We start from the raw sequence: 25,953 nt of genomic DNA on the forward strand, positions 1-25,953 counted from the left end.
ACAGTATGAGTATGTATCCAAAAATCCCTAGACTGAGTCGAATCACAACCCAGAGTGCTACTTTGATAATGTATTCTCCAATGACATCGAAAGTAATCCCGTAAGCGGACTGTTAATTAACAATATGAGTGATCACCAGTTTTTACAGTTTATAACGGCACCCAGCTAAGAAAGTTGCCAGAGCAGAATGTCAAGTACAGGCAAGTGAGGAACTCATTTAAAAAGAATTTATTGGCACAAAATTGAGAAAATGTATGTAATGGAATTGACAGTGACTGTGTAAATGAAACATTTTTGAATATATTCACATCATTATATGATAAAAAAAAACAAAAAAAAAACTGGCCAATACAATGGCAGAGCAGACAACAAAAAATACACTGTATAAAGAATTCATAAAACAAAGAAATACAGAGGCAGAAAAAAACTATACTGACCAATATCATAAGGGTATGTAGGAAAGAATACAATAGTAAACTAGGCCTGCAAGCAGGACTGAACGGGCCCTCGCAATCTAGCGCAACTCGGACGTCATGCAACTCGGACAGTGTGCAGGTCAGGGTGGTGGCAGATCGTCCTCTCTAATCATCTCATTAGAACCTAACATGCGCGAAAGTTGCCTCTTTACATTCACACACCTAAGAGATAAAAACCCCTATTGGACAGAGGACTACAAAAAAGGAGCGAATAAAGGGTCATCACAGCAACAGACAGAGACATGTGGACATGGGCCGTAAAATAAGTATTTTAAAAGGTCTTGAAACTACAATGACCAACCTGAAAAGAACTGGACATATATTTTAAAAAATGAGTGACTTTCTATTGCCACTAGTTGGCGCTGTAGGGTTGATGCAAATGACCCCTACAGGACCCTTCAGACTACGACTCAACAAGCACGATATGTTTGGCGCAGATATGTTGTACAAGTTATGACTGTTCAAAACTTGTGGTAAGACGAAATGGCTTCAGTCATTTTTACTTCTCCTGTTGGACCCTTGTGCTTCAACCAAACCTCAGTATTTTTCATCAGGCACCTGAACACATGTCTTAAGGCTCCCCTGATGCAGGTTTGAGGTGAATAGATTTTTTTTCCTTGGAGGAGGAGCCTGTTTCGTAAAAAAGGCATTTCCTGTTCCCACTAGGGGGCGCTAGGCCTAATGAGTAATATTTCAATGCACTTGTGTTAAGGGTGGGATGCCGCATATACATGCCAGATATGAAAAAGATTGAACGTTGTTTCAAGGAGCTATTAGTCCTTTACTGAATTTGTCATTTTGCCGAAAAAATGGCCGACTTTGGCACCACGCCCAGGTCAGACCCATGAATGAAAACGCACCATTTTGAAAAGTTTAGATTTCATATGTCTCCTGAATTGTCTAACCAATTTTGAAGATGATCCAACTGATTCCCTCTGTGACAAGGTCTCAAATGTGCACCCTGTTAATTGATAAAAATTTCACATTCGATCCAAAATACCCGATTTCCTGTTGGGTTTGGAATATGGGTGCAAGAGACTTTTTGGAGCAGTTTTGCACAAGGTATCGACTCCCCAAATTTCATTGCTCTACGTTAAAAAAACCCAATAGGAAAGGCCTTTTTTAAAACTGAAAACTTGAAAAATTCAAGGGGGCGCCACTGAGCCATTTTGTTACATTTTTTTGTAACGTTTCAAGATTATCAAAATCCACACAAAGCCGCATGTATGTGCAAAATTTGGTGAGTTTTCGTGCATGTCCAGGCCTCCAAATGTAAACTGTACTAGAAATGGACAAAAATTTCACATTCGATCCAAAATACCCGATTTTCTGTTGGATTTGGAATATGGGTGCAAGAGGCTTTTTTGAGCAGTTAGGCATAAGGTATCTACTCCCCAAATTTCATTGCTCTACGTTGAAAAAACCCAATAGGAAAGGCCTTTTTTAAAACTCCTTTCTGTCGCCACTAGTTGGCACTGTAGAGTTGATGCAAATGACCCCTACAGGACCCTTCAGGGTATGACTCTCAACAAGCATGGGAAGTTTGGCGCGGATATGTTGTATATCTGCTGAGTTATGACTGTTCAAAGTATTTTGCGAGACAAATTGTTGACGATCATTTTCACTTTCATGTTTGGACCCCTCCGCTTCAACGAAACCTCAATATTTTTCATCAGGCACCTGAACACAGGTCTTAAGGCTCCCCTGATGCAGGTTTGAGGTCAACAGATTTTTTTCCCTTGGAGGAGGAACCTGTCTCGTAAAAAAAGGCATTTCCTGTTCTCACTAGGGGGCGCTAGGCCTAATGGGTAATATTTCAATGCAGTCGTGTTTAGGCTGGGATACCGCATATACATGGCAGATATGAAAAAGATTGAAAGTTGTGTCAAGGAATTATTAGCCATTTACTGAATTCGGTGTTTTGCCGAAAAAATGGCCGACTTTGGCACCACGCCCAGGTCAGACCCGTAAATGAAAACACACCATTTTAGAAACTTAAGATCTCATATGTCTCCTGAACAGTCTCACCAATTTTGAAGATGATCCAACTAACTCCCTCGGCGAAAAGGTCTCAAATGTGCACCCTGTAAATCGATAAAAATTTCATATTCGATCCAAAATAACCGATTTCCTGTTGGGTTTGGAATATGGGTGCCAATGCTTTTTTGAAGCGGTTTTAGACAAGGTATAGACTCCCCAAATTTCATTGCTAAACGCTGACAAACCCTAATGTTATAGGCCAATTTTAAAATTTCAAGGGGGCGCCACTGAGCCATTTTGTTACATTTTTTTGCAACGTTGTTAAATTATTAAAATTTACAATTTTCCGCACGTATGTGCAAATTTTGGTGACTTTTCGCGCATGTTCAGGCCTCCAAATTGGCCGTTTTCATTTGCCCTGAAAATAAATAAATAAATAAATAATAATAATAATCCTTTGCAAAACAATAGGGCCTTCGCACGTCTAGTGCTCGGGCCCTAACTATAAATACATGTAAATGTAAAACATCCACTGATTCAAATGACATTGACATGGCAGTTGTGAAAAAGGTCATTGAGGGGATTTCAAAACCACTAACATATATCTGTAACTTATCATTTTCAACGGGTAAATTTCCAAACAAAATGAAAATAGCTAAAGTAGTGCCATTATACAAGACTGGAGATAGACACCACCTCACAAATTACAGGCCTGTTTCTCTACTTCCACAATTTTCCAAAATTCTTTAAAAAAAATTATTCAACAACAGATTAAACAAATTCATAAGTAAAAATAACTTTTTGACAGTCAGGGTGGATTTATGGCAAACAGTTCAACATCACTAGCTTTCATTGAATATTTTAAGGAGATCAGTAATGCTATTGATCACAAATTACACTCAGTTGGAATATTCTTAGATCTTAAAGCATTTGACACTGTTAATCATGACATTTTGATCAATAAACTTGAAGAGTATGGGATCAGGGGGCTGGCACTACACTGGTTGAAGAGGGTAACTATTCATCATCATGCTTGGACATTGCTTGTGGCGTCCCCCAGGGTTCAGTGTTAGGTCCAAAACTGTTTATTCTTTATATAAATGATATACGTAAAGTTTCAAGAATACTAAAATTTGTTTTATTTGCAGATGACACAAGGATCTTTTGCTCGGGATGGTTGAAGAAAAAAACAGTTTGGAAAAGAAGGTAATGGTGTCCTAAAAAAAGGGACCTTATTTGGCAAAAAAAAAAAAAAAAAGGTAAATTCTACTCTCGTTCTTTAGCACAGCCTGGATTGCCACATAACTGCTCATTTACAACCCCCATTTTAGCGGTGTAATTGACCGCTTGTCCGGCAACTTGTTTCTCCTCGTATGCCACACAAAAGCAGCAGCCAGATCTGTCGTGTCGGTACCGGCGATCCTTCGGGTATTGCAGTAAAGGCAGTACCGTCACATTTTCTGAATCTTAGAATCAACTTTGTAACAAAGTATCGGTTTTAGTTACAACCCTAGTTTTGAGTTATAATATTATAATCATAATTAGGCTTGTTCTGAACAAAGGGAAGAGGAGGTTAGGCCTGAATAAAAAGTTGTTTATAATGAATAAATTTAATCACAGTGAAGTACAAGCACTTTACATTCGAAGCAGAGTCGAGAGATTTTCATCGACGTGGGTGGGCCTGAATGATTAAAAGCACTAACAATTTTTATCATTATTGTCCAATTTGTCGGAAAAAGTATCAGGCCAAAATAAAGAAAAGAGGACTACGAGATTATAGTCGCACTGTTAGTAGGAGGAAAAAAAGTCGTCCTGTTACGTAGGGGTAATGTAGCTGAATAAGCAGCAACGTACTTTCTGTAGCACTTTGCCGCCTCCACTAAAGTCATCAATAATGAAAGCATCTTGTGAGGCTGTGTTTTAGAATCAGTTTCCAAAATAAGAAAATCAGTTATCTTTTAGCTCATCTACATCAAATTATAATCAATGGAATGATTTTACTGATGCTTTGTCGGAGAGACCAGCTAAGGAACATGAACATAAAGTGCGTAGCCCCTTATTCAGCTACAGTACCCCTACGTAATAATACTTTTTTTCTTGTAGTAAGAGTACAAACTTTAATCTCGTAGTCCTTTTTTCCCCTCCCTTTATTTGGCCCTAATACTCTGCCATAATATGTCACTGTCAATCAAGAGCAGTAATAGTAACTTTTTGAATTATATACTGTATAATCACCCCTCCGCAAATAACAAATATTTGTGAGCCAATCATAATTTTCCATATTTATGTAATTATATTATTGATGAAGGGTTTAGAATTTTTGTAATTTGGTGTCTACTGTTTCAAATATTAGCTGTGAAAAGTAGTATTGCCACTCAACTTGAGAGTTGCATGAGGTGAGCCAATACTTTTGGCAACAGTGTGGATCCATAACATACAAGGATTGGACAAAGCACATGTAAGGCACCAATACTGCCAATCCTCAATAGGATTTCAGGAAACTCTAAAGACTACAATTGACCTCCGTGCACAATCTGATGAAGGCAGCGTGAATGACAGGCAAAACAGTCATTTGCCACTGCTTCTCACACCAACACACACGTGTCTCTTAATCCAATCCTTGCGAGCGAATTTTTCACCACAAACTGAGCAGGAAAAAGGTTTTTCGCCAGTGTGGGTTCTTGTGTGTACTCTTAAGGCACTCTTATAACTGAATGCTTGACCACAATCTAAGCAGGAAAAAGGTTTTTCACCAGTGTGGGTTCTTGTGTGTATTTTTAAGTGTTGAATTTGAGTGAATCCTTGACCACAAACTGAGCAGGAAAAAGGTTTTTCACCAGTGTGGGTTCTTGTGTGTATTTTTAAGTTTTGAATTTGAGTGAATCCTTGACCACAAACTGAGCAGGAAAAAGGTTTTTCACCAGTATGGGTTCTTGTGTGTATTTGTAACTTTGCCTTTTCACTGAAACTGTGACCACAAACTGAGCAGGAAAAAGGTTTTTCACCAGTGTGGGTTCTTGCGTGTAGTTTTAAGGTACTCTTACGACTGAATTCTTGACCACAATCTAAGCAGGAAAAAGGTTTTTCACCAGTGTGGGTCCTTGTGTGTATTTGTAACTTTGTATTTGTACTGAAACTGTGACCACAAACTAAGCAGGAAAAAGGTTTTTCACCAGTGTGGGTTCTTGTGTGTACTTTTAAGATGTTTTTGTAACTGAATGTTTTACCACAAGCTAAGCAGGAAAAAGGTTTTTCGCCAGTGTGGGTTCTTTTGTGTTGATTTAAGTGGCTCTTATGAGTGTATTTTTTACCACAAACTGAGCAGGAAAAAGGTTTTTCACCAGTGTGGGTTCTTGTGTGTACTTTTAAGGCATTCTTATGACTGAATCCTTTACCACAAACTGAGCAGGAAAAAGGTTTTTCACCAGTGTGGGTTCTTGTGTGTACTTTTAAGATGTTTTTGGAACTGAATGTTTTACCACAAGCTAAGCAGGAAAAAGGTTTTTCACCGGTGTGGATTCTTGTGTGTTGATTTAAGTGGCTCTTCTGAGTGAATTTTTGACCACAAACTGAGCATGAAAAAGGTTTTTCACCAGTGTGGGTTCTTGTGTGTTTGTTTAAGTCGCTCTTCTGAGTGAATCTTTTTCCACAAACTGAGCAGGAAAAAGGTTTTTCACCAGTGTGGGTTCTTGTGTGTATTTTCAAGTTTTGCTTTCTATTGAATCCTTGACCACAAATTGAGCAGGAAAAAGTTTTTTTTCCAGTGTGGCTCCTCATATGCATACGACAACTATAATTATTAACAAAGGTTTTCCCACACTGAGAGCATTTGCAGAGTTTGTCGTCACGGTGAGATTTCTTCTGACCATCATCTTTGTAAGGTGAGAGTGACGTGGCGCCATTTCTATCTGATGGTGTGATGAAAATGTGTGCTTGCGATCCTTCTGTTGAGCTGCTGCTTGGAGGCTCCATCGCTCCGCTGGCCTCACTCGGACTATCCTCGCTATTCAAGGGCTCACCAGTCGACATGGTGATATCGTCCTCCTCTTTAATATATGTCAGCTCTACCTCCTTCTTTTTGATTGGAATTTGTACTTCTCTCTTTAGCTGTTGAGCGTCAGGACAAAGATATTTGCTGAAACCTGCAAGACACAAGAAGACAAATGATATATTTTATGGACCGTCTATCCAGCTATTACGCCGTGACGTTAGACTCGCTGAGAGAGCGAGTGAGAGAGTGTATGTGCGCGCGTGTACAAGATGCATTCTGGGCTATCATTCCCATGACATCGATGCACCTATAGACCCTACCCACGTGACGTCACAACTCCGCCCTCCTGACTGGTGCCGCCCAATTGTCCGTCAACATATCGTGTTTACCTGTTACGGCTACGTACATTCCTCCTATTTACGGCGTGTTTTTCTGCTCGTTAACATTAATAATCAAAATGGTGAAGGCGTGTGTGGCGGTCGGTTGCAATAACAGAGAAGATAGACGGAGAGACTTGAAGTTCTACCGGATTCCGAGAGACCCGGAGAGGAGAGAGCGAGATGGGCTGCTGCAATTTGACGAGAAAACTGGGCTCCAAACGATTACCACAGATTATGTAGTAGTCATTTTATATCTGGTAAGATGCATTTAATATATATTTAGAGGGTTTTGGGCTGACAACCACAATTAAGATCATTGCTAGGCTAATCGCCGACAACATACACGTATGTATGTAGTGAGAGTGCTATCGCTAAACCATATAAACATTAAAAGCCCTAGCTCCATTGACAAATGACATGAAATACATTCGACTTGACAGTGGATGTTAGCAAGAACAAAAGATTTTGAATTGAAAATTTCGTCACTCACCTTTCCAAGCACAAGATAGATTCCTGCCGAATTTTCATGGACGAGGACCTGTTTCACCCAACCAGCAACGAAGTATTTATAAGCCTCCAAGCTCTTAAAGTTTTTCAAACTTTCGTAAGAATAGGCTGATTTTGTGTGGACAAGATAGTTGTACATATCAGGGTAGCTAGCAGATGTCAGGCAAATACGGCGGAAACAGCGGGTCGAAAAACATCGATTTAGGCATCAAATATGGATCTAGCGAATGGATAAACTGAAGCTTTTCCACATAACGCCTTTTATGCAACGCATCAAGTGAGTTTACGGCATCGGAAAGCACCGGGTCTGCCATGAAATGCATTATAAAATGCTCGATCAATTGAGACCATTGATAATACAGACACAAAATGACGGACAAGGGGGCGGAACAATACAGCGATCACGTGATTTTGTGACGTCGGTGGGTAGGGTCTATTGGCTGTTAGTCATTGTGCATTGACACGCCCTCATCCTTCAGGTGCAAGCAGTGGCAATTTTAATTTTTATAATTTATTGATTAAAAAAAAAGCAAACAAAAATTTAAGCAGTTACAATTTTAATCATTACTTGAGTATTTTTCACACCAAATATTTTTTTACTTGTACTTCAGGACATTTTTTTGGGGATTATTAATTTTATTTGAGTAATATTATTTTGAAGTAATGCTAGTCTTACTTGAGTCAAATTTTTGTCTACGCTACCCACCTCTGCTGAAAAGGAAGTGACTCAAGAATGTCCCCCAAATGAAGTATTGAAAAGAAAAGAAGACCCTACTGGAGGCCTTTGCCCATGAGGAATGGGCAAAGATACCTGTGGATCACTGCAAGATACGTGCGTCAAGCTATGCTTCACGTCTAAAGGATGTTATTGTTGCAAAGGATGTTGTACTAAGTGCTAAAGTTATACATACCTAAGGGGTAGAATAATTTTGTCAATGAAGTAATCACAGAAAGGCCATAAATTGGAATATTTCCAAAAATATTTTGGTTATTTCAGATCTATTTGTGTCTTCGTCATGTCATTATTTGATGTGATTATAAACAAGATGAAAAATGAATGTCAAACTTGCAAAAACACCATCTACTTTGGGGGTTCAATAATTAGTTACACAACTGTACATGTTGTATACGATAATATTAAAGCTACATATTTAAAATATGTATTTTTTTAAAAGAATTGTTTATAATCATGTTGGAAAGGTGAAGTCACAGTGTGTTGCCTATATGCACCAGTATGGGACATCAGTTGACCATTCGCAATGTGTTGGTGCCACCTACCGGTCAGAATAATTCGTTGCATCTTTTTTTGTCACAGTTTGGCTCATTCACTTCCACAGTCTGGTGTCTAGCGGCGGCATTGACACTCGTGAATGCTTTCTGTTACGTTTCTGCCCCGGAAATATATGTCTAAGTAATTTATATTTATAATAACATGAATAGAGGGTATATAAACATCTCTGTGCTGAAAGGTTGTATGTACAAAATGGTCCTAAGTTGTTGTTGTGTAATAGAAGCCAGCCTATGCTAAAGCTAGTAGCTTAAGCAATTTGTGTAACCCATATAACAGTTGTGTATATAAGTGTGTCGTGTAGTTTATTGAATATTGAGTATTGAATATGTGTATGTTTCTGTTATAGTTTCACAATATTATAACGAGATTCTGGCCATTATATAATATAATATTACTTAAATGCCAAGAATTTAAGTCTCCTAAAACGTTTTTGTGATAACCACCATTGACTCACGCTAGCTGAGCCACTCCGCAGCCCTCAAACTAACAAATAACTAACTGACAAACTGCACAGAATTTGTTCAAATCAACTCCAAAGACTAATTAAACCCTGGCTAACTCAAAGATTAAGCCTAAAGTAAAAAATTCTGAACTTCCCCTTTAAAATAAAGACTATTAAATATAGCCATTAAAATGTTGTCTATAAAAGTTTTAAAGCAATAAAACAAACAAAAATGAACGAAATGAACAATAATCCTTCAAAGTATTTCATAATGGGTCCAAATTATTTTTTGAACAGATCATGTGTCAAAAGCACCTTAGATACTGTCGTTTGCTTTGCTTAGCCAAAAGTACAGCTGAGGAGGCAAGACGGATATTTAGAATTTCTTTAAACCTAAGCTTTGACAACCTTCAACAAGTGAGCTTGAACCGAGGATTGAGCACGAGCAGTATCAAAAAGTACTGGCTGTCTCGTACATGTAGCCTTTGTTTCGAGTTTTGTCGCATTGTGCTGTAATTCCAAGTAGTGCTTGAATTGGATGCTTTTAGCGGTCGACAGTCTTTTTTAACCAGCGCAAACTTCGCAACACACGGAGATATTTTTGTCATCTTTACTAGACAAAAATGTGAAGTAATGGCTGTGTTTCCAGTGAGCAAATGCAGTCGTTTGTAGTATATTTCCTGCCTCTTTCATTGCATCCTGGCGAGGTAGCAAGGCTATGTTGTTTTGGCCGCAAACTCCCAGCGCTCACGGCTCATGCAGCACGGTAATACACGTGACCCGTTTTTTCCCCCCATCTCTGATTAGAAAATATGACATGTGATGTCACTCCCATGACTACACTATTCTTCATTCTACATACATTATGAGGCAATAACAAAATAGTAATGCACAGGCATCAAGGAAAGTAACTTTAATCAGATTACTGATTTAGAAAAATGAATGCGTTAGATTGCTCTTTACTGAAAGAAAGTGATCAGATGACAGTTCTGCTTTTATATTACTGTTAAATACACGAGCTTCACGCTAACTTAACAGGAGCTATTTTTTCACCGGAGATTTGGCTAGCTCTGGCAGTGTTTAATGCAAGCTGCAACAAACGGCAGTAACTTTGTTATACCGCAAAATATGAAAATGATTGAAACCATTACTCACCAAATTCAATATGCTGGCAAATGCATTCATTTAAAAAATAACATTGGGTTTGAGACCTCTCCCAGTCCAGTGAACGTGAATTTGTGCTTAGGGCAAGATCATCTGTCGCAATTAGCGATCTTTGACGCTATCCTTTTTCCACTTCAAACTTGTTTTTTCGCTGTGATTATAACCTCAACAAAGTTGCTCTGCCAGCTAAGCCAAGGCTAACATTCGACTGTGTATTAAAAAGACTCTGCAAAGCCCTTTGAGACAAACCTGTTGTGATATTGGGCTATACAAATAAAATTGAATTGAATTGTAAGTTTTTAGTTAGTTTGTATATTGAATTTGAAAGGAAAATGTGTGTTTTGTTTTTGGCGAACATTTTCATGAAGCTAACCTGTTGAAGCTACTCACACATGGAAAAATACTATTGTACAACGTTTTAAATGTATTCATTTGGAATATTTCAGTTACCACGATTTGAGAGCTCAGTAAATTGATGAAAAGTACGCCTAGTGTCTGGAGTGTTTGTTTTTGGGTTCGCTGGAATAGCGTCACTGACACACGCAGCATCAAACAGCGGAAGGGGTAAGCGCTGCCACGCCAAGCCACTTTTGGCTGCATTTTTGACACATGAAAAATAGCCAATATGCACTACTGTATGACGGAATTTTTTTGTGGTTTTGTGACCGCGACGTTTTCATAATGGTAAACAGTGAAGGTAACCGGCACATGCCTTCATCTGCTCCCCTCCCCCCTAAATATTTTCTCCTTTGATCTACACGATTCACGTAGGTCATCCTTTTTTACTTCAAAACGGCAAATTTCACCGAAAGGTAAGAGATTTTCATGCCTGAACCGGGCGTTGTTTGTAGCGGCTGTCAGCGATTTATCTAGCGGCATGAGTTGTGGTGGATATTTACTATGGTTCATTCCTTATTGCGTCCCGAAGACCGCGCTGACTGTTTTTTAGTTCTGCTTTACTTAGCATATTTAAATAATTGGAATATGGATGTTTGTAAATCGTTCTCGAATCTTCAGCGGCCAAATCACGAATATTCTAAGAATCGGAAATTTCCCACACCTTTGTCACACCCCTATGAGTAAATGTTCCACTTGATTTGGTGTGGTTGGAGTGACCAGATGTTTGCCATCAGTGTGTTTGACATTGCGTTACGCACTTGTTTGCGCTACTCAGTGTGTCTGTTACACACTTGTAACTGCGCATAATATATCTACCTCATGTAATAACTTCAAACAAAGCAAATTTGTTTACATAGAAATAAATCTTTCTATCTGCAAACAATAGTCAAGTCGATGCCGTGGCGCAAACCTTACGTCAGTTCACGAGTCCATTGCACAGCTACTAAGAAAGCAAATCCACTATATTAGACTGGAAGACATTTTCGTACTAATGAGAAGGTACCATATTTGATTTCTGCCTCATCTAAAGGAAAAAAACAATGCTTGGGATGACCTTTATTGTGAATGGACTCTTCCTCCTTGATGTATGGCGACTCTTCCTCCTCCCCCTTGACGAATGAAGACTCCTGGTGCTCAAGACAATGGGCTTGGCTGACACATAGATCTGCAAGACCACAAACAATTCTTATTTCTTCATTTGCAAACTTGTGTCCCCAAAATTGTTTTCTAATAATAATAATAATAATACATTTTATTTGTAGAGCGCTTTTACCAATGCTCAAAGACGCTTTACAGTAGGAACAGAAACAGCAAACAACGTGGACAGAACAAAACAAGAAAATAATTATAAGTTAAAAGCTAGTTTAAAAAGGTGAGTTTTTAACAGTTTTTTGAATGTGGGAAGGTCTGAACATGAACGCATGGGTTTTGGGAGTGAGTTCCAAAGGGAGGGGGCGGCAGCGGAGAAGGCTCTGTCCCCCCTAGTTCGGTGTGTTCTTTGTTTGGGCGGTGCGAGGATGTTTCCATTAGAAGAGCGGAGGTGACGGGAAGGGGTGTGGGGACAGAGAAGGTCTGTGAGGTAGGGCGGGGCCAAGTTATTGAGTGCTTTGTAAGTGAGAAGGATGATTTTGAACTGAATTCTGTATGAAATAGGAAGCCAGTGCAGTTTGTGGAGGACGGGGGTAATGTGGTTCCTATAGGGGGTCCGGGTGAGAAGGCGTGCAGCAGAGTTTTGGATATATTGTAGTTTATTGATGAGTTTGGATGGAGAACCAAAGAGAATGCTGTTGCAGTAGTCAAGTCTGGAGGTTATGAAGGCATGGATGAGGGTTTCAGCAGTAGAGAAGGTGAGGGAGGGGCGAAGACGGGCTATGTTCTTGAGGTGGAAGAAGGCAGTTCTGGTGATATGGTTGACGTGGTGGTCGAATCTGAGTTTATTGTCAAAAATGATACCAAGGTTGCGGGAATGTGTTGAGAAAGGCAGGGTGCAGTTGTTGAGGGTGAGGGAAAAATGACTGTCTATGGTGTGGGCTGCTGGGTCGAAGATGATTATGTCTGATTTGTTACTGTTGAGTTGAAGATAGTTTTCTTGCATCCAGGAATTAATTTCACTGAGGCAGTTTTGAAGTGTGGATTGGGTGCTGTGCGAGATTTGTTGTGTGGTTATGTAAATTTGGATGTCGTCGGCGTAGCAGTGAAATTGGAGTCCATGTTTGCGGATGATCTGACCAAGGGGGAGGATGTAGGGAATGAAGAGGAGGGGACCTAGAACTGAACCTTGGGGGACACCTTGTGGTAGGGGAGCAGGAGGGCATGTGCAATGATTGATGGCGATGAATTGCTGTCGGTCAGTGAGGTAGGAGCGAAACCAGGAAAGTGCGGTACCAGTGATGTGTAAAGATTCTAATCTGGAGAGCAGGATGGTGTGGTTGATTGTATCGAAGGCAGCAGTGTTGGAGAAAATTCTGTTGAAAATTCAGGTGAAATTTTCTGTTGGAGAAAATTCCTCCTTGCCCATTTTTTGTTTAATCATGTTTTGTTGTCATCCAATCCAACACAAATGAATTCAAAGTGATTGACACCACATTAAAATCAGGAAGACATCAACAAAAACATTCTCATAAAATACATTAAAAAGGAATAAAAGCATAAAAGAGGCCAAGCCATATATTGCGTATGTGCGTAGGGCAGCAAATGAATGGCTTTTACGTTCTGAAATGAATGCCTAAAACATTGGAAAACTTCAGGCTCGACACCGTTTCCATTTTGAATGTAATCGACAGAGAGTGAAAATAAATCTCAACAGGATTCTCAACTCTTAATCTATTGACGGCATGAAAATATAATTGAAGACCAAAACATGCCGCAACAATTTGTGATAAAGAAAATAACTCATTTTATTTCAATGTAAACAGAGAGGTGCTGGTGTTTTTTTCCCTCTCATGAGCGACTCGACGGCTTTGTATGGTGGTCCAGATGTGCAAAAATTGAATGATAATATGTGTCGTTAAAATGCTTTTATTTCAAAATGTATTTTTTAATTTCAATATTTATGTATTTATTTCAATTTTTATTCATGTTTCACGTTTTATTTATTTATTAATTTATTTTTATTTCATCATTTATTCCAACATATATATGTATTTATTTCAACATTTATTTATTTCACTTTCTGTTTATTTCATTCTTGCTACCCCTGTACTGCATGAAATCATTTTATCTTTTATTTCACCTTCACCACATGGCAGCGATTGCTGAGGTTCTGCACGAGATCTCTCGGGATTTATTAGACTCAGCAGAATATGTTGACGCAGAAAATTCGGACCCTGAGCAATGAGCATGTGGCTTACAAAAAAGGAATTTAGTTTATGACTGCGATCAGGCCAGCCTCCACAATGCTACCCATGTTGGGAAAGAAGGAGAAATAGCTCGACTCGATCAACTCAAACCTCGCCCATCGAGTTTGATGAGCCAATGACAGATAAAACTATTTCATGCAGTTACAATAGGAAAGAGAATGAAAGAATGAAATAAATATTGAAATAAATGAAAAAATACTGTGTACAAATTGAAATAAATGTTGAAACAAATGATTAATCCAACTAGTGATTTGTGTATGTCGCCCTCTCGTTGTTGGCCGCCATTACAGGGGTGTTTTCACGCCTCTACCAGCCCAGCGTCAGTCAATGAAGGGTGTGGCGCACTACCATACCATAAAATAAGCTGCCACGTCTTGCAAATGAGATGGGTTTTTTTTCTGTATTTAAAAGATACATTCTAATTAATCAATTTTAATTTGTATAATTTAACATGACATCTATATGATTATATTTAGCTCATTATTTACGCACTAATTTGCCAGATGTCGTCTGAAAGCACATCAAATACGACTTGTTCCCTTACACTCTTTATTTTGAAAATCACATCAGTTCTTCTTTGGCAAGCTTGTGCCTGACGACGTCGTCGCAGAGTTGGAAATCGGGAGAAAGATCCACAGAGGGGTATTTCAAGTTATGAATGTAATTCTGTTTGAAGCCTGTGAAAACGACCTTAATATTGACATTCAAGTAACAATTAAGTTCTTCCATCTTCTATCTGGAAAGACAAAAGTTGTCAACGTACGAGGGTCCGTTAACAGAAGGACCTTTATTGTTGTGGTGATACAGTACCACAGACTATTAGGGTCAAAAAACAAAAAAAAAAAAAAAGATTAAAGTCGTACTATTGCTGCCAGAAAAAAAGTTGTGTTATTATGTAAGGGTAATGTAGCTGTAAGCCGCTACGCACTTTGCATACATTCTAAACCAGTCGTCCCCAACCATTTTTGCACCACGCACCGGTAGAAAAATACAGTAAATATAAAATAACACGACAGGACTAAAAACCGAACGTTAAGTGGAGGGAAAATGTAACTTACTACACACTGAATCAAACTTTTTTTTTATAACAGCGGCTTCTCGTAAAACTTGACGTCAAATATCTAGGTCACAGGCATAATCAATTCCTCTCTAATCATGAAAGGTTTCTTTGCATTAGCTTTTGGTTCACCATGAGGTATGATGCTCCCAGTGTATTTGCTTTTGTGGATTGGAGGCCCACATTAATTGTTTCTGTCCTCCATGCTTGTGCTTTTTTGTTTCAAAAATTCTAAAGGCTTATCCATTATTTCAGGGTGCTTCGTCTCTATGTGCTGAAGCAGCTTTGAAGGCTTCATTGCCTTTTTTTGCTAACTTTGGCCACATATTATGCAGAGTGGACTTCTCGTCAGGTGGCCTTTTCCCTGTAAACAGCTGTCCAAAGACGTCAGTATTTTTAAATGGTAAATGGTGTTATACTTGTATAGCGCCTTTCCACCTTTCAAGGCCCTCAAAGCACTTTACACTATCTCGCCATCCACCTACTGTTGACACACGAAGGTGGGGTTCAGTATCTTGCTCAAGGACACTTAGACGAGTTCATCAGGGCGGAGAGGTTGGGGGACAACAACTCTACCCTGAGCTACGCCACCCCATTTTAGTCATCTTCGCTAGCATGTGGGCTTATCATTTCCAGTAACAAATCTGATGCGCCTACGCCTAAGGGCGCATAGATATATTAAAAACATAGATGCTAGCTCCAATTGATTTCTATGACGACATCCTATCCAGTTTTATTATTATCTTGATATTTTGATTTTCTTTCCTTTTGGATGAGCGTCCAAGAAAAACGACCGGAAATACCCCGTCTGCCATTGCAGCTTGCGTTAATGTTTACATTGACTGACGCTGGGTTGAGGTGTGTAAACACCACAGTAATTGGGGCCACCAATAGAGCGCGACGTCCACATATCTCTACTCGGACTAGTCAATAGAGTGGGCAGGCAGAATGGTGTGTCAAGAGGCACAGCCCAGAATGCGGTCGTTAATAAATAATTATTTCTGTGCGGCCCGGTAGCATATGTGCCACAGACCGGTACTAGTCCCCGGCCCGTTGGTTGGGGACCACTGTTCTAAACCACAAGATGCTTTCGACTTTTATTCTCGTACTATTAGTTTGTCATTTATTCTCGTAGTAATAGACATTTGTCATGAAATGAAACAATTTTGCTGCGGCACGACTTGTTGGGGCTGACCGCCTCTGACGCAGCCCACCACTCGCACCACAGCTTCAAAAAATCTTAAGGGAAACCCTGCAATGTAAACAGTAACGTTAACTGTTCTTAGCTGTGTGCTGCGGGCGACGACGTCTTTGGACAGCTTTATTACGAGGGAAGCCAGAAGAGGAGCCTACAACAGAGTCCGTTTTGCATAATATGTGGCTAAAAGCTAACAAACGAGGCAACAAAACCGAATGAAAGGAGAGCATCATGCCTGCAACCAAGTCAAGTTTTTAACTGGATGGTTGTTTAAAAAAAATAATAATAATAATAATTCCGCGTATGGAGAGCGAGATTTTCCCTGCACTTAAGGTGGAAATCTGACGAAAGGCCAACCATGTTTTCGAATATTATCAATGGCTAAACAATTATAAGCATATTTTCCTTTTTTTTTTTTTTTTAACGCAACCCTTCCAGATTCTTTGTTTAACCCATAGCAACGTCCTTGACAACGAAAATGCTTTTCTTCGGCAATCTTCGGAAATTATGTCACACAGAGATATGCGAGGGAAGTGTGCCATAGAACAGTATTGTTGCATAGCTTCTCGGTAAGATGCCACGGCGGTGTGTGGAGATGTATTGTTCTCAATCTAAAGAAAACTTGTATGACTGGCCGAAGGATAGCAGGGCACGTAAATGGACATCTTTCGTTCGCATGAAGCCAATGAATTTCACGCTATCATCGAGTAGTGTTCTCTGCTGCAAACACTTCGAAGATGCCTGCTTCCTCAACCGGTCTGCTTATGATCAAGGATTAGCCAAAAAGTAAGTGTGATTTTTGGATAGATGACTGACGACTTTGTCAAAGCAGAGCTACCAACTGTTGTGAAATGAACAGTAGAAGCTAGCGACGTTAGCCGAAAGCTAACTCGTGGCAATCCCCAATCACAGTTGTTGTTGCGTTCGCTAGGTTAAGCGTGTTAAAATTGTGCATCATCTACGATCTTGTCCGAAAGGGTTAATCCACTGTCATTCGGGAAATGGGTGTGGATGTGCATATAAGGCGGTCGGCGTCGCGATAATTCACGGTCACGTTGCCGTAAGAGACACACTTTGCCGGTGAGTTTGTGCACATTTATTTGTATTTGTATTATGTATTTCCACCTTCATGCTTCAAGCATTGCATTGCTTTTGGACGGTTCGGCGTTTCTTTCACGGTGATCGCTTGATAGCCTTCTAGTTTGTGTTTTACGAGAGCCACTGACAGGTGACAGTTGACAACTAGCGTGTCTCGCAGCGAATCACCGAGCTGCGCAGGTCACGCAGTGAATCATGGGAAATGTAGTCTCGGGACAACACTGGAGTGGTGCTTTGTAATCTGTTCGCTTGTGTGAAAAAAACTACATTTCCTCACGCCATTAGACGCCACTCCTGCTAGTAATTTAAAGCATTGGTTGGCGTTCGTAACTTGTTGAAATGGTTTAATGCTTCGACTACTGCCTTAAGGAAACAATGGAAAAAATGTGACTTTAAAATAATGCGCAATGTTTGGTTATTGCAATCTTGATTGTGAATGAATTATACTTGTATTAAGCACAGTACATTATTTATTTATATATTTGTATTAATGTATGTACATAAAACTTGGATCTCCTCACTTGCTCTCGATCTATCCCTTATATCGCTGTTTGAATCCTTGTTTGAAGTGCTAACTGCTTGAACATGAAGTCTGATTTTTTTTTTTCAACAATGTAATCAGACAACAAAATATAATTATGTGCAAATGCCTGCATCTTCAAATCATAAAAGTAATAACAGCCTCTATCTTACCAATCTTGTAATCTTGATGGGCCTTGTCCATGTCAGGTCGAGTGGGCACATTGTTTGCATCCTGATTAGCGTCTGGTTTGTCAAATATGGACAATCCTTTTGGTATATGATTCCAAATGCGATTTTTCAGAAATTGGGGGGAATAGGATTTTTGTTACGCTGTGACTTTAATGACCGCTCTCTGCCGATAGAATTGTCAGATTTTCATCAACAAGTGCTCCTCTACTGGAAGATGATTTTCAAACATAATTTTTCTCCGCATAATACACCTATATGGAACAACCAGTATATTCAGTTGAAAAGGAAATCAATTTATTTAGAAGAATGTAATTCAAAAGGAGTTTGGGCAATTGCTCATCTTCTGGATGTAAATGGGAATACACTACAGTATGAGGAGTTTTGCACAAAATTTAATGTTAACTGTTCGACTAGGCAATTTAATAGGATAACAAAAACCGTTCCTTCACCTTTGATTTTGATGGTCAGGGAAGGTATTTTGCACTCTGATGTCTCCCCTGGGTTGAGACAGCTCCGCATACAAGGTGTTGATTTAATTGATATTAAATGCAATAAGTTTATAAGGATGCTTTTGTGTCAGGAATTGTTTCCAGGTCCAACAAAAAGACATGTTTTTCTGAAGGACTTCAACAAGGCGGAGATTAAGGACTTCAGGACAAAATATCTTTATCTTTATCTATACCTAATGACTTTTTGAGACTTAAATTTAATTTTCGGACAAATTGTTGTGTGTTTTATGAAAATGACATTGAGGATATGGACCATTTGTTTTTTCATTGTGACCTAGTGCAATTGTTGTGGAAGGATATGCGGAGCTGGCTTCAGTCCAAACAAATTGATCTTTCAATGTGGACGGTAGAGTCTATTAAGTATGGTGTGTCTGGCAAAAATAAGGATTTGGTTTTCGTTGTTAATGTGATTTTACTACTAAACATTGGATGAATGAGTTTCATATATGGTATAGATCTCTGAAATTGATCAAGCAGCCAAAAGCTCTCAATTTGGTTTCATTGTTTGAGAAAGTTAACATTTCTTTGTAAAGCCCTGTGTTCGAGTATGTGTGTGTGTGAGTGGGGGGGGGGGTGTTGTGTAGTGTCGCATGTGCATGAATACAAACATGGCAAACAAGTAGAAAGATGTATGTTATGATGGAGAGTGTTAGTTGTGGTTTCTTGTTAGAATGTTGAAAATGTGTGAGCCCGTTTTTGTTTGTAAATGTGTATAAATATGTGAATAAATAAAAAAAATAAAAAAAGATTAGCGTCTGGCTAATACATGTAAGGTCCAACATAAAATTCCAACCTCCTCCTCTTCCTCCAACTCTTTAAAAACTTGAATTTCCTCACTTGCGCTCGATCTATCCCTTATATTGCTGTTTGAATCCTTGTTTGAAGGGCTTTGTACGGCGGCCGTATGAACGCTGCCATCGCTGTTTTCTCTGTGTGACGTAAAGCTTCGTCCCCTTTCAGGCTCGAACTTCGGAAACGCGATTATTTTGTCAAATATACAACATATAAATTATTTTTTCATGCTTATTTGTTGAACAATGTTTATTTACTTTAATTGTGAACCTATTTGGTATTTTATGAAATTACTTCACATTTCGTGTTTATTTTATTTTTACTGTCATTTTCTGCCACACGTTGCCGGTCCAGGAAAATAAGGCCCACATCACACTGGTCCGTAGAGCAAAAAGCTTGGGTGTTGTACCGAAATCTGCGATCCGTCAGAATCTGTGATAAAGGAGGGCAATGTTGCCAACAGCAAGGCCGACAGCAACGACGAAGAGGAAACGAAGAAGAACACTTACGCTAACGACGTGAACTGCTACGTAAACGAGGCTCGCTACAAGTTGCGAGGCTTATTTTCCCTTTCACGGTATTAACGTCGTGACATTCGATCATGACATCGTTACTAAGAAAATGCTTTAAAAGTTTTGGATATATCATGTGAATTTTTGACATTGTGAAATAGTCCGCTGTAATAAATTGCTATTATTCTTCATCATGATGAGCTTATTATGTAAATATCCCATTAAATAAATTACATAAAATGTATGGCTTTTGATGTTGTGAAAATGTGCGCTTTTCTAAATTAGGTACTGTATTTGTGAAATTATGGAATTGTCCGCTCTTATAAATTACTTTCATTCTTTTAACTTATGACTCTTCCACACATGCACTCACAATTTTAAATGCATAAGGATAATGATATAAATGTATGCCGTAGTCTGTGATTGATCTCGCTGTATTTTCCTTATGCTGTTGCCCAGCCCATCAAAGACAAATCCTTACTAATCTGACATTATTTTACCGTCATCTGAATATATAATATCTCAAAACGACCTCCAGAAACTATATTTTTATTGTCACAACCTCTGGTAGGTGCAGACGTGGCTGTCAGAAATTGGGATCCTCCCTATTGTGTCTAAAATGAAGTCACCACTAAGGCTCTCTGCTGATTTTCTGACACCCCCCCTCCCCCGCCCCCCATACTACATCTCCTCTCAATTGGACCCCCAGAGTTTGTACATTTTGTCATCACTCAACATCACAGGAGGATCACAATTTCTGATAGGTGCAGATGTGGCTTACAGAAATTGTCAGTATCAGAAAATGTGATCCTCCTGTATTGTGTCTAAAATCAGTCAAGTCACCCTTAAGGCTCTTTGCTGATCTAATGATAGTGATGTTTAGTGATGACAAAATGTACAAACTCTGGGGGTCCAATTGAGAGGAGATGTAGTATGGGGGGCGTCAGAAAATCAGCAAAGAGCCTTAGTGGTGACTTCATTTTAGACAATAGGGAGGATCACAATTTCTGATAGGTGCAGATGTGGCTTACAGAAATTGTCAGCATCAGAAAATGTGATCCTCCTGTATTGTGTCTAAAATCAGTCAAGTCACCCTTAACACTGTTTGCTGATCTAATGACAGACCCCACTTCCCCTAGTACATATTTTTTCAATAGACCCTACTCACGTGACGTCACAGCCACGCCCCCGCGCCATGTTGTCCGTATACTCGTCATGTTAATGCATTAGCGCTTCGTAAATTCCTTCTATTATGGCGTGTTTTTCTGCTCGTTAACATTAATAATCAAAATGGTGAAGTCGTTTGTGGCGGTCGGTTGCAAAAACAGAGATGATAGATGGAGAGACTTGAAGTTTTACCGTATTCCGAGAGACCCGAAGAGGAGACAGAAATCGACTGTTGCAATTCGACGAGAAAACTGGGCTCCAAACGACTACCACAGATTATGCAGTAGTCATTTTATATCTGGTAAGACGCATTTAATATATATTTAGAGGGTTTTGGGCTGACAACCACAATTAAGATCATTGCTAGGCTAATCGCCGACAACATACACGTATGTATGTAGTGAGAGTGCTATCGCTAAACCATATAAACATTAAAAGCCCTAGCTCCATTGACAAATGACATGAAATACATTACACTTGACAGTGGATGTTAGCAAGAACAAAAGATTTTTAATTGAAAATTTCGTAACTCACCTTCCAAGCACAAGATTCCTGCCGAATTTTCGTGTACGAGGACCTGTTTCACCCAACCAGCAACGTAGCATTTATAAGCCTCCAAGCTCTTAAAGTTTTTCAAACTTTCGTGAGAATAGGCTGATTTTGTGTGGACAAGATAGTTGTAAATATCAGGATAGCAGATGTCAGGCAAAGACGGGGAAGCCAGCGGGTCGAAAAACATCGATTTAGGCATCAAATACGGATCTGGCGAATGGATAAACTGAAGCTTTTCCACGTAACGCCTTTTATGCAACGCATCCAATGAGTTTACAGCGTCAGATAACACCGGGGCTTCCATGAATTGCTCTATAACTTGCTCGACTAATTGAAAACAATGAGAATAGGTCTAAAAAAATAGGTACAATATGGCGGCCGGAAACAGCGACACGCCCATTTTGTGATGTAGGTGAGTAGGGTCTATTGGACCCCCAGAGCTGAAAAGTGGGTTAATCGGCTATCGCAAAAGTGCAAGTGTCAATGTTACAGCCCCACCTAAAGTTGGGGAGGATCACAATTTCTGACAGCCACATTTGACCCTATCAGAAAATGTCATGATAAAGTGTACAGACTTTGGGGGTCAAATTGAGACAAGATGTGGTAGGTGGGAGTAGGAATAGTGTCAGGGGATCAGGAAAGAGCTTTAAGAGTGTTTTGATTGTTCTTAGACACAGTAGAGGAGTATCACTATTTCCGACAGCCACATTTGCACCTATCGGAAAACGTAATAATTAAATATACACCCTCTGGGGGTCCAGTTGAGAGGATATATAGTAGGGGGCAGTTGGGATGGTGTCAAAAGATCAGCAAAGAGCTTTAAGAGTGACTTGATTGTTCTCAGACACAGTAGAGGAGTATCACCATTTCCGACAGCCACATCTGCACCTATGAGAAAACGTGACACTATAAATATAGTATCTGGTGGTCGTTTTGAGGAAACTTGCATTCAAATGACAGTAAGGGAATGTCAAATAAGTAAGGAATTGCCTTCGATGGGCTGGGAAATAGCATAAGTAAAATACAGCGAAATCACACTAACTACCGCATTTACATTTATATCATTCATTGTCCTTATACATCGAAAATTGTGTATGCGTGAGTGTGTGAGTAATAGTAATAAATTCATAATGTAATTTATAGGTGCGGATAATTTCATAATCTCAGAAATATAATACAGCAATGTAATTTATTAGAACACACATTTTCACAACGTCAAAAGTCATACAATAAATGTAATTCATTGAAGAGGATATTTACACAATAACCTCGTCAGGAAGAATAAGAAGAAAAATCGCAATTTATTGCAGCTTACTATTTCACAATATCAAAAGTAATGTATTCAAGCAGAAATTTTCGAAACATCAAAAATTCATAATATACTGTATGATATAACTACTGTATGGAATAAGCGGCATGGAAAATGAATGAATGAATGTGATTTTTTGAAGCAGACATTTTCCAAATGTCAGCGTCATGATTAAATATCATGACGTTTATTCGGTGAAAGGGAAAATAAGCCTCGGCCACTTCGAATGAATAGCCTCATTTACGTAGCAAATGGCTGTTTACGCCGTTAGCGTAAGTGGCCTTCTTCGATTCCTCATCTTCGTTGCTGTCGGCCTTGCTTTTGGCAACATCGCCCTCCTTCGTCACAGATTCCGACGGATCGCAGATTTCGGTACAACACCGGTTTACAGTATACGTATCATCGAAAGTGAACCAACCTTCGAGTCTGCGAAGAACAACCTTTGCGTGCATCATTTTGCACATAGTCGAGTCATGGTGACGTGGGGGCTCCTCTTTTAATCCACAAAGTTCCTCCTGGAACTTTTCTGCAGCCGGTGTAGTTCTCGCGAACATATTTTGATATCTGAACGCTTGACGGCGTGCCTTGCAGCAGTGTTAGCAGTTGGCCAGCTAAGCTAGGCTAGGTTAAAGTAGGAGACAAAACTTAAACGAATGCCCTGACTTGAAATCTGATGTTTGAGTCCGTAATGTGGCTAATACTGGACACGTCGTCGAGAATTCGATTTAGTTAAGTGACTGAAATAGCGGAAAAACAATACGTGCACAGATAAAAACTGCTCCACCTTTGCGAGTCTTTTTATTTTCTGACCAGCATTGCATGATGGGAAAGACAACAGACAGTCTCCAGCCCAATCACAACGTAAATCCGCCGATTTCAATAATAAAACAAAACAGCCCAAATTACAACTTCCCTTTCAAAATAAAAATATTCATGTTATACAACTTAATCTATATTTTGACATGATAGGGAAAACATTATCGGTTGTTGTCACCTACGTCATCACGACCACCTGAGCCGCCATCTTTCGTGTATCTCAGTGACCTGGACTACATCTATGGGGAGAGATTTGTCTCAAAAATATTCTCACAAACACATCCGCGATTCACACATATTTTTTGTACATGCACAAATATATCCAAGATTTTCACATGTATTTTCGAGATCCACAAATATATTCGTGAGTTTCACATGTGTTTTTGTAATCCTCAAATATATCCGTGAGTTTTACGTGTTTTTTAATCTTGTGTGTGCACTCATCATGAATTATTGTTTGCAAACATTCGAATTGTATTTGTGAATCGGCGGCCGCGTGCATTTATTTTTGAGACAAACATAACAAGAAACGGTCAAATTTTCACACACAAGCGCATTCGCGATTCACACATGTGTTTTTCAAATTCACAAATACGTCCGCGATTCTCACAAAAACATTAGTCATTTTCACATGTGTTTTTCAGATCCACAAATACATCCGCATTTTCCACATGTAATTTTCAAATCCACAAATACTTCCGCAAATTTCACGTGTTTTTTAAATGATGTGCGTGCAATTATCATGACTTGACATTTTTTAAGTATTCAATTTTGCTTGTGAATCGTTGGAGCTATGTTTTTTAACAGCGAACACGCGCATTTATTTTTGAGACAAACGTCACTCGATGTCTGACCAAGATTTTCTCACAACAAGCCGACAATTTTCACATGTGTCTCAAAACACCTCCGCTTCCACCCGATAGGTGGCAGTATGGAGCGCATAGAAAGGTCAAAAGTACCCATCAAAAGAGATCACATACTGACACCTAGCGGGTGACATTACACCAGGCAACAGATAAACAGGTGTCTTGGGTCCGTTGGCCATTCGTTTTTCCTTCTAATGTTGGAAAACAAGCCCAATTTTTATGTGTGTTAATAAAAAAAAAAAAAAAAAAAAAAAAAAAAGAGAGAGAGAAATCTCCCGTTTCCCAACTAAAAACTACTAATTCAATAACGGAAACGAGCCTTAATCCATCTTTCAAAAAAAAAAAAAAAAAAAAAAAAAAAAAAAAGATGAAGAATCAACAATACAAACCAAAAACAAAACAACACAAACATGGCAGGGGGCATAAACATTTCAAACATTACAAATCAGAAAGAAAAAAAAATGAATAATGCTGTAATCAATTATTCACAAAGTTTTTCACAAATATTGTTTTTTCCGCTTTTAGATTTTTTTTTTTGTAAACAGATTTTTGTAGCACACTCTCATTATGAAAGTGAATGATTTGATTTTTTTTTAAAAACAGATTTATGTAGCACACACTCTCGTTATGAAAGTGAGATAAAAAAAAAAAAAAACTTGATAAATATAAATTTGTGGAGGTAGAATTTCAATAGCAAAATTAATAAAAACACTCATTCTTGCGATTCTTATAGAAACAAATAATGACATTTTCCCATTTGAGTTTGAAGTCCACATGTAGGTTCCTGATGATGAACTTGCAAAGTTCTTTCCAAAATTTATTGGAAAAACAGCAGGTAAAAAAAAGGTGCTTAACGGTCTCTGGATGATTTCCACAGAAAAAAAAAAGTTTGTCTCAATGTCCCGCTTGATAGTATCTATGGATAATTTTGAAAGCGACTTCTTTGACCTTACTTGTCAACGGAAACATATTGGGGATAGTCCATACCTTAGACCAAATGATATCTCCAACAAATTGATTCCAAAAAGACTTAAGATATGGTGTGGATCTAATCTCATTCTGAAATAGAGATCGAGTGTATCTATTCGAATTTTTGTAATGTAGTTAACATAATTTACCCACACTTGAATTTAGTATTTTTGGAGGAGATAAGTTTGAAATTGCAGGCTTACATTTCTGCACAGCATAATATATCCTGAAGGAATCGCATCATAAACAGTAGCATATTGCTGAGGTCTAACTGGTAACTGAAAATAATAAAAAAAAAACTTCGCGTAAGATATCAGGTGCCCGTTGCAATTAAAAAGTTGTGACACAAAAATGATTTTCTTCTGCATCTAATTGTCCAAGAATAAAGATTTGTTTTTGTAAAGAATT

The 25,953-nt window shown here is 38.9% G+C and overlaps 2 protein-coding genes across 5 annotated transcripts in view; one reads left to right on the forward strand and one right to left on the reverse strand.

The window, feature by feature from the left end:
- Positions 1-7,760, forward strand: part of LOC130928033 (oocyte zinc finger protein XlCOF6-like) — a 46,042-nt gene extending 38,282 nt beyond the window's left edge. The window contains exon 4 of the mRNA XM_057854224.1: positions 6,564-7,760. Within this exon, the coding sequence (XP_057710207.1) occupies positions 6,564-6,595 (32 nt within the window). The 3' untranslated portion in view covers positions 6,596-7,760. The remainder of the gene's footprint in view (positions 1-6,563) is intronic.
- The window catches only part of LOC130928038 (gastrula zinc finger protein XlCGF57.1-like), a 52,636-nt gene extending 28,637 nt beyond the window's left edge, over positions 1-23,999 (reverse strand). Inside the window, exons 1-4 of one of the 4 annotated variants that reach the window (XM_057854233.1) lie at positions 23,313-23,999; positions 22,450-22,473; positions 11,685-11,795; positions 279-6,598 (exon numbers count right to left, since the gene is read on the reverse strand). In XM_057854233.1, the coding sequence (XP_057710216.1) occupies positions 5,025-6,598; positions 11,685-11,795; positions 22,450-22,473; positions 23,313-23,448 (1,845 nt within the window). In that variant the 5' untranslated portion in view covers positions 23,449-23,999 and the 3' untranslated portion in view covers positions 279-5,024. Of the gene's footprint in view, positions 1-278; positions 6,599-11,684; positions 11,796-21,567; positions 22,420-22,449; positions 22,474-23,312 lie in introns of those variants that run through there. The other 3 variants (XM_057854234.1, XM_057854232.1, XM_057854235.1) reach the window with 3 other exon arrangements.
- Positions 24,000-25,953: the final 1,954 nt, after the last annotated feature.

This window comes from Corythoichthys intestinalis, chromosome 13 (genome assembly GCF_030265065.1).
Source record: "Corythoichthys intestinalis isolate RoL2023-P3 chromosome 13, ASM3026506v1, whole genome shotgun sequence".
Lineage (NCBI taxonomy): Eukaryota > Metazoa > Chordata > Actinopteri > Syngnathiformes > Syngnathidae > Corythoichthys > Corythoichthys intestinalis.